This window comes from Tasmannia lanceolata, unplaced genomic scaffold, assembly GCF_043159265.1.
Source record: "Tasmannia lanceolata isolate RefF3 unplaced genomic scaffold, GAP_Taslan_0.1 ptg000007l, whole genome shotgun sequence".
NCBI lineage: Eukaryota > Viridiplantae > Streptophyta > Magnoliopsida > Canellales > Winteraceae > Tasmannia > Tasmannia lanceolata.
In genome coordinates this window covers 21496279-21504862 of record NW_027518684.1, presented here as the reverse complement: position 1 = coordinate 21504862, position 8584 = coordinate 21496279, and the positions used below count along the sequence as shown (strand labels likewise).

The window sequence follows — 8584 nt, the reverse complement described above, 5'->3', positions numbered from 1 at the left end:
GTACCCTAAACCTTCCGTGTTTGAGCAAAAACCCAACCAAATCTAGGGCCTCAAATTTCACCCTAGGCTAGTTTAGGGTCCCAACTAGGTCCCCATAAAATTTCGTTAAAGTCCGAGCGCGTTTGCCTATTGAACAAGATGGGAGAGTGTCCGTAGTGTAAACCGCAGGAGGGGGATGAATCACCTCAAAATGGGCTGTCCATGGAAGATATGAAAGGGCAGATTATATGTCATTTTTTTTGGAACCCCTGTTCTTGCTCGGACTACCTTAAGAGCAAAATTGACTATGAAATGCATTAGAGGGGGTTGTCCTAAGTCAAAGAGGGGGGAGCATTAATATATCATTTCCCTTTTAGTTACAAGGGATCGAAGTAGAGAAAAAAAAAAGAAAAGGAAAAAAAATTCGCAGAGAGAACAGAGAAAATCTGAAACCCTAGTTCCGTCCGAACCTTCTTCTCCGCTCAAGCTCCGGTCGAGCTCCGGCGAGCACCGATCTGAGAAATCGATAGAAAAGACAGAGTAAAATAGCAGATCTGAGAGAGAGAGAGAGAGAGAGAGAGAGAGAGAGAGATTTTGGGGTTCCGATGGAGTTTCTTCCTTTGTCCGAACATCGTCTCCATCATGTTAGTCGGAGCTCCGGTTAATTTCCGACGAAATCCCCTTCTCAGATGTTATGTTTCATAATCTTCATTCCTTTCTTTTTTTCTTTTTTTTTTCTCTTTTGATTTCAAGTTTAAAACCCAAACATTTTGTTTCTTCTCCGATCGGGATCTGAGAGATTTCCGATCAATCAGGTCAATTTTTCCGACCGGATTTGCACTCCGATTATGTTTCTCCTTGCTGTTACCTCCATTTCTATCATCTTTTTCCCCATTTTTCTTCTCAAACCCTAACTCCCCGGCTGGTCATCCTTTCCGATATTCTCCGGCTAGGTCTACCGGAGCTCCGATCGATCTCCGGTTGAGCTTTTCTTCCTTCATTCACCAGCCTTTGATGCCGTTACTCCTTTCTTCCAAAATTTTAGACTCAAGCTCCCTTTAAAACCCTACATTTTTCATCATTTAAACCTTAACTCCCTTCTTCAATCGATTCCCACTCATTTTCCAGCTAAATTTCAGCTGAGTTCTGGAAAAAACCTAGACCTTGTTAAATCTCAGAGCTTTGGAGTTTCATCACTTTTAATCTGGAAAGAGGAGACCAAAAGATCAGATTTTTTCTTTAAGTCAGGTAACATTCTTTCTCTCCTTTGTGTTAATTTAAGAGATTGTATTTTTTTTCCCACTTGAGTTGATTTTTGTAGTGGCTTCGGTTTGATTTATATTATAGAAATATTTTCATTTTTTTGTGAAATTGTGTTGTGGCTGAGATGTTTGGCTTTAGATTTGTTTAAAAATGTTACAAGTAGTTAAAGCAATGATGTGCAATTAAACGATTTCAATTTTTCGTGCTTGATGGATTGAGAATGACTAGTTTTGAAGCAGGTTTTTAGTTCATGATGAATGTGCTTAGGAACTCATTAAAGATGTTTATATTCTCATGCGTTATCGAATATTTTAGCTGGGAACAGGAGACCAAGCAAATCTGTGTGGATCCAATTTAATTCCAAAATCTCTTGATCCAGCCATGTCGAAAATTTGAAAAATTCTTGCTGTTTGGAAGCTATGAATGTTACAAGTATTTTGTTTTTAAGAAAAAATAAAAAAAATGACATGGAACCTCATATGTAGTGTTAAAATCTCAGAAACTCTTGTTTCAGCCCCTGTTTCTTGAATGAGTTAATGAGGTTTTTATATAGTCCTTGTTTTAGCTTCTGTTTCGATACCTATTTTGGATCAGCCCATGTCTCTTTATATGGCAATCTGTCCACACACTTTTGATATTGGCAGCCCATGTACCCTCATGATATTTACAGGCCCTGTTGTGTGAATTGTTTCTCATGAATATTCGTATGGTTTTTCATTCTGCTCAGTACAAATATTGTTCATAGTATTGAGGCTGTTGTGCTTCGTCTCCAAGAATGATATTGTGATAATTAGGGTATTAAATTTGTGTGAAAGAATATTTTTCTATGAGATGTGTATATACAAATGTGTACGTGTCTGTATATGTCCATGTATGTATATATGTGCCCTTCTCCCTTCAATGCAAGGGCGATGAAGGCGTTAGCCCAAGCCCATTCTTTTAGAGAGACTTACCTAGCCATGGTAGTACTCTTTTCATTCTCTTTCCTTATATAGAGAGTTTCTGGTCTTTTAGATATCATTCTTAGTTATTTGTCTTTCCTTGCATATCATATGCGACTGATTGGAGAGGACTGATTGTCATTTAAGCTTAAGAAAAAAGATTTTGCTGTAAAGTCACCGTCAGGTGTTGGCATCCATATCCTATCATCCTCACTAAATTGGGTACAGTACTTCGACTGCAGTAGTGAGAGAAGTCTCTGAAGATCAAGTTGTTAAAATACATATTATATATACTTTAATATAGAATCGGTATTGACATCCTAGATTTAGTCATTTGCACCATGCTAGTTGTCTTATTTGATTTGATTTTACTTTTTTACAAATTGGGCAAGCTAGCTTTATATTAGTGAGTAAGCATGGTTGAATTCAAAGCAAAAGGTGGCAGATTCGTCCCTTACTGTGGTTGGCTATATATTTTAGATTTCTGTTGTAAATTTCACCCATTGAGTCATTCGAGGCTTTGACTCGATTTGCTGTCAAGTCAGCTTGGCCAAGCTTTGGATTGCTTCAAAACCATATTCTCTCTTACTCTTTAAGGTCATTCAATTTCCTCAGGTTTCCCTTTTAAGATTTTGAATTTCCGTGGTTATTATTTAAATCCATCTTGTATGGTGCGTATCATCACATCTTTTCTCTCCATTATCTATTATGGTTCATAATTTAGGCTCTGTTCGTTTTAGATTGTTGCAACCGATTGTAGGCCCAAACCGTCGGAGTCCAACAATCACTTTGGCCCCACAATCGGTTGCAACAATCTAAAATGAACAGGGCCTTAGTGTTTTAATGCTGATTATTTTTGTCATCCGTGAATTTAGTATCTTATACCGTTTTACTTCCATTTCTAGACCAGCTAGTGCCTGATGTTCCCATGTATTGAGGTATTTTTTTTCTGACGAAATATTGTGGTATTTTTTATTTCAATTTTTCTGACAGGGGTAAAAGGGAGATCTTATGTGGGAACTGCAATGGTGCAGGCTTCATGGGAGGTTTTATGAGCACTGCTGATGCTTAGTCGGTTTTCCCATCTGTTCATCAGTCTTCACGATCTAACAAGAGAGAAGACAGGGTTTAAATTGGTTTCAAGGTATGATTACTTTAGGTGTTTGTAAATGTATCTATAGACATTGCTTTTGACTTCAAGAATAATATTTTTTTTTACTTCAAGATTAGATGCTACATCTTATTTCTTGAAATGATACAGTTCTAAAAAGCAACAAAGGAGGTTTTTTTTTTTTGTGTGAGTTTTCATGATAGTTAAAGGTATCGACCAATGTACTATGCATTAATACCAATAGCTTGCCAACACAGTAACCTTTCTCTATAATCTCAAGGTCTGGGAATGCTTTTTTTGTTTGAATGGCAAATGAGAATTCTTATATACATAATCTGATTGCAGTGTAGCATAAAAGCCCTTCCATACATACCATGGTTTTCAAGTGATACAAGTACAGGACTGAAATAATTTTACTGTAACTCACAATAAATCTCAGGATTGATTGATTTCTTTTTTCTGCAAAAATTTTCCAACTTAATTCTTTGAAATCCAAACATTTCCGTAGTTCACAAATCTCAAGAAAGACAGAGACTGTAAGAGATAACTCTTAAACCGGGGAATCTTTAGGACAGGTTGGGAACATTGGTAATACTGAAAGAACACAGACCCAAGAAATGTTCAGAACACCACAAGAGTAGTGAAAGAAACTCAGTTTCAATATATAGATCTACTATCTGGTCAAGATTAGGGTTTAAGGAATTGAACATGATGTTTATCTATATATGCAGTGTAGACAACCATATAAATAAAAGAATCCAGCAAAAATAAAGTTCGGTCCGGCAAAATATCCTTCTATTGATGTCTTCACATCTCCACACAGAAGAGGGACTTAGGATTTCAACTTCAGACTTGTACTCATTGCTTAGGATTTCACCTTCGGACTCTGGTTTTCCTCATCCTCTCCTTCATCTAGCTCCCCATCATTTCCGATTTTTCGGCCTTAACTAGATGCAGTGGCGCTCTTTGTGCATTCATTGAAACAGTGGCGAGGTTGATCATGGCGGTGGCACATTATTTTGATTGAGTGATGTGACTTGAAACAACTACATTAGCCTTTGATTTTCCCCTGATTAGAGTTTGGCTGGTGACTAGGTTTAGATGTTGTGATACCCGGCCTCACCATAAGAAATTGTATTCCTCAGTAGGTGTCTTTATTAAAACTAGGCATACAATTCTAAAGCTTGAATGGGGGTGCCGGTATCAAAATTTAACTCAAGTATTATTAGGACTTTGAGGTGTGTCGTTATCAAAAGAGACTTTATTAGTATTTGGAATTTTTGTGGAAGGTTTCTAAATTTTAGGATTTAGATTGACTTCTCTGTGTTTGACGACAAAGCTATTTTGGAAGCCACCCTATTTTGGACGTTTGAAATTTGGTAAGGAGTCCCATTAAATATGGGAACGTATATTTTATTAGTAAAGTAAATTAGTAATATTTGGAATTCTAATTGGAGATTGAAAGAGATTCTCCATGCCCTAACCTTTAGGGAGGGTGTACGGTGAATTATCCTTGGGATACTTGGGCGTGAAATACATCACTAATATTTAGGATCCTATGGCCTTTGAACCTAATTTGTAGGAAAGAAATCAATCTTAGTTGGGGTTTTCTCTTTGGGTTGGACGTTTCCTTTTCCTTTAGGAGAGCTCGAAGTTTACTTAGTTGGAAGGTTTTCCCTATTGCTGTGTTCTTTTAAGTTTCCTTCCCCCTCTTTTCTGCGGAAAGTCCGCTTTGTTTCCGTGGAAAACCGTAAAAAGCGTGTTCTTTTAGTTTCTGCGGAAACTTTTTTTTTCCTACCTCATACATCGGAAACTCCCTCTTTCCGAGACTTTCACCCGACGATCGAAGCTCTCTCTCTCTCTTTTCTCGCTCAGACTCTCTCTCAAGACCTCCATTTTCGACGACTCTCTCTCTCTCCCTCGCAAGACCTCCATTGTCGACGACTATCACCTTCCGGTAATGTTCTAAATTTGAAGCGAATTCGGGTTTTATCTATTTAATTTTGAGTTTTTTTTTGTGGGATTTGATGAAACCTAGGTTTTTTTTTGGTTCGCCTATGGTTTGATTTTTGTTTAGAAGATTAATTATCTAGAATACTTTCGGATTGATATTTTTGTCAAATCCGTTTATTTCTAGGGTTTTTATTGTTTTTCTTGTTCTTATATTTTGTTAGGGTTTGTAATTTGGTGAATTTGCTGATTTAGTGTGTGGATTTGAGGAATTTGAGAGAGAAATTGTAGTTTGAGTGTTTAGATGGGTTTTGTGTGGGATTTTTGTATCTGAATTGGTGGATTTCAGCGAAAAATTGCAGTTTGTAAAGGGTTTGTGTTGTTTGATAATTTTGAATTCGGTTGGGAATTGAAGGATTATGATGTTTAATAGCGTATGAAGCATATGAACTGTTGATTTTAGGGATTTGGTCTATTTGTGGTTCTTGAGGGTTGGGGAATTGATGGGAATGGAAGGAAATTCAGTGGTTTTATGTTGAATTGTATGCGATTGGTAGGACTTATTTGAGTTGAGGATTGTTGTATGGTTTATCTGTCTGTGAATTCCTGTGGATGTTTGATACTGAAGCTATGTTATTTCATGACTTTTGAGGTTTGAAGATTATAAGCGGATTGACAATTTGATTGATTCAGTCAGCAAATCATTGTGCTTTTTTGGGATTTATTCTGTTGACATCAAACAATCGGGTCTCTGTCACTATTTTGGCAGGTTTTTTTTATTGGGACCAGCTTGGAATAACAGGATTCTGGAAAGGATCTAATCCTTCAAAGGGCTCTTTGGGTTTTCGGTTTTTGTTTTTGAAGGGATTGAATTTATGTTTTTGAAGGGGATATGATATGTCTGTAGGCGTACAGGGACTGATTTATCGCATCCATTTACTGTATTAGAAGGTGGGTATAGTAAGGAAAATGGGTCTTCCATGGATGATGAAAATTCTGAGGCTTTGGGAAGTTTGAAGCAGAAAAATGGGAAACCTCGACGGCACCTCTCAGTTATTCGGCATTGCATGAGAAGCGTTCGTTTGGTTGCTGAAAGTGAATTGGTGAGTCGTTGATATTTTCCCTTGTGTAGAGTTTCATACCTTTTTTCATATTAGTTGTCATGTAATTGAACTGTTTTATTTGAAAATCTTGATATGCCACAACATTTTCTTTTCTGTTGGGGATTAAAAGCATGATTATGTTCTCCATTTTCTGAAATATACTGCGACTAACATTTTTGCCCCACATCTACCTGTAGGAATTGGTTATTGGTGGTATTGGTGCAAAATCACCATCAGATGGACAGTCTGGTTCTGGATTTTTACCGGTATTTCGTTCGGGTAGCTGTTCTGAGAGAGGACCAAAACAGTACATGGAGGATGAACACATCTGTATAGATAATCTACTTGAACATCTTGGTGAATCTATGGATTTTCCATCTCCAGGGGCTTTCTATGGGGTGAGTGAGTTAGTTGTTGCTACTGAACTTGTGTAATTTAATCATCTTATAAAATTATGAGTACATGGTCTTTTTTCATTGTTTGGGTATATCTTTTTTTTAATCACCGTTGGTAATTATTTCTTTTCTAGTGAATGGGTTACCATGTCTTGTACTTTCAGTTTCTTTTCGATATTTGTCAACCGAGATAATGGGTGCCTCTCACATTCCATTATTCATGAAATTTATAGAGCTTATGAAAGGTGAAGTCCTCGGTCAGGTTGAAATTTGCTTGAGGATCGTATTAAATATATTTATTACCAAGATATGGTGAGGTAGTTCGCACATAGTATAAAGATAGACTTGTGGACATGGTTTATGTTGGTGATAAATATATGCAACACCTAATATTTAGTAGTTTATGCTGGCAGGTATATGGTGAGGTTCCCCACCTGTGTGGAGAAGGTCATTAAGAGTGCATTTGTGAAAGTGGATCATGCATTTGCTGATGCCCGCTCTCTAGACAATTCCTCTGGCACCACAGCACTGATTGCCCTTATTTTTGGAAGGTATGAGCCAGGATTTTATTATGAAATCTACCCATCTATTGTTAATTATAGCTGCTTAAAGTGGATATGATAATCATGATTGTTTCTTGTTGGTATTGTTTTATTTTGGGACAGTTGTACTTTAATCAATGTAAGCTGCCTTATTTTTTAAGGCCATGGATGCATGGATATTCCCCATGATTCTTGGCAGAATGGATTGCTAAAACCTATACAGTCTTTACTACTATTTTTGACAACATTTTGCTTTAAGGAAGCGGGGTCGTTCTGGTTATGGTGGAAAACCAAGCATTTGCTTGAGAAGAAAGTAGTAATAGACCTATTATTTGTGATGAAGGCAGAGATTAACTTGTCTGCTTATTATCCATGATCTTCTGTGTCATGACTTTTGGGTAATTTCTCCTGATGTTCAGATTGTGGATCATGGGTAGGAACATCCTCTTGGCTTCTTTGCTAGTGAAATCCACGAGTGGAAGGACTGCTGCGATTTACGGGTACTATTTTTCCATATTTCAGCCCTTTTTAGCCATGTTTTAGCCTTTAGAACCCCTTTCTAAGCACCCATAGATAACTATACTAGCCTAATTTAAGCCTCTTATCATTTTTCTAGTAATATTTGGGCCCTAGATGTTGATTTCCTTTGTGGACAGCAATATAACGACCAATAAAGTTGAATAGTTGAGCCTCAAGTCTTCTTCTTTTCGTGATATTTATGCTATTATATGCTTCCATGCTTAGTGTAGATTATTTTCCCACTCACGAGTTTTCTTTAAAGCTTACTGTTGAATCTTTAAGAGGCCATTAATCATCTTTTATTATTTTTTCATTGATTTTGGGTTTGTGTATGATTACACGAATGTGAATTTGGTTCCCATGAGCTCCTAAAAGTTCCTGTAGAAAGTTGCAGCCTCCGGGTTTACACCACTTTTCAATACAGTCCATAACAAATTCCTCTCCCGAGCCCGAACTGGTCCGTAGACCACACCGTAAGCATCCATGAAGAATTTGATACCTGATGGAGAAACTGAGTTGTAATTGTGTGATCCCCTCTTTACAGTTTTGTCATTGACAAGATACTCTCCTTCCATATAACTATGATTCCCCCTGCAGTTCCCCTAGCATCTTTGGCCGTCCAACTGTCTGTCTCTTCTCCCCAAGATTCCATTAATCAACGATTTTGATACTCCCGTTATTTTAGATTCGATAACGGCAATGACATCAGGATGTCTTAAGACATAAATGCTTGTCTGCCATTTGTTTTTGATCCGATCTCAGCCCCCTAACATTCCAAAAG

The 8584-nt window shown here is 37.3% G+C and overlaps 1 protein-coding gene across 2 annotated transcripts; it reads left to right on the top strand.

Moving 5' to 3' along the window:
- Positions 1 to 3191: 3191 nt before the first annotated feature.
- Positions 3192 to 7965, top strand: LOC143882265 (putative protein phosphatase 2C 27). Of its 2 annotated transcripts, XR_013252157.1 has the most exons (5): positions 3192 to 3327; positions 6014 to 6347; positions 6545 to 6745; positions 7156 to 7293; positions 7704 to 7965. XR_013252157.1 is itself a non-coding variant. In XM_077385766.1 (4 exons), the coding sequence occupies exons 2-4, from the start codon at positions 6225 to 6227 to the stop codon at positions 7195 to 7197; spliced, it is 366 nt and encodes a 121-aa protein (XP_077241881.1). In that variant the 5' UTR covers positions 3192 to 3327; positions 6014 to 6224; the 3' UTR covers positions 7198 to 7471. The 2 variants fall into 2 exon arrangements, 1 of the variants encoding a protein (XP_077241881.1); XM_077385766.1 differs by lacking the exon at positions 7704 to 7965 and having other exon boundaries at positions 7156 to 7471.
- Positions 7966 to 8584: the final 619 nt, after the last annotated feature.

Excerpts from the sequence above, each read along its gene's own strand:
- LOC143882265 (XM_077385766.1), top strand. The coding sequence starts at position 6,225 with ATGGATGATGAAAATTCTGAGGCTTTGGGAAGTTTGAAGCAGAAAAAT. Across the intron at positions 6,348-6,544 it reads TGGTTGCTGAAAGTGAATTG|GAATTGGTTATTGGTGGTAT; the intron begins GTGAGTCGTTGA and ends ATCTACCTGTAG. Across the intron at positions 6,746-7,155 it reads CTCCAGGGGCTTTCTATGGG|GTATATGGTGAGGTTCCCCA; the intron begins GTGAGTGAGTTA and ends TTATGCTGGCAG.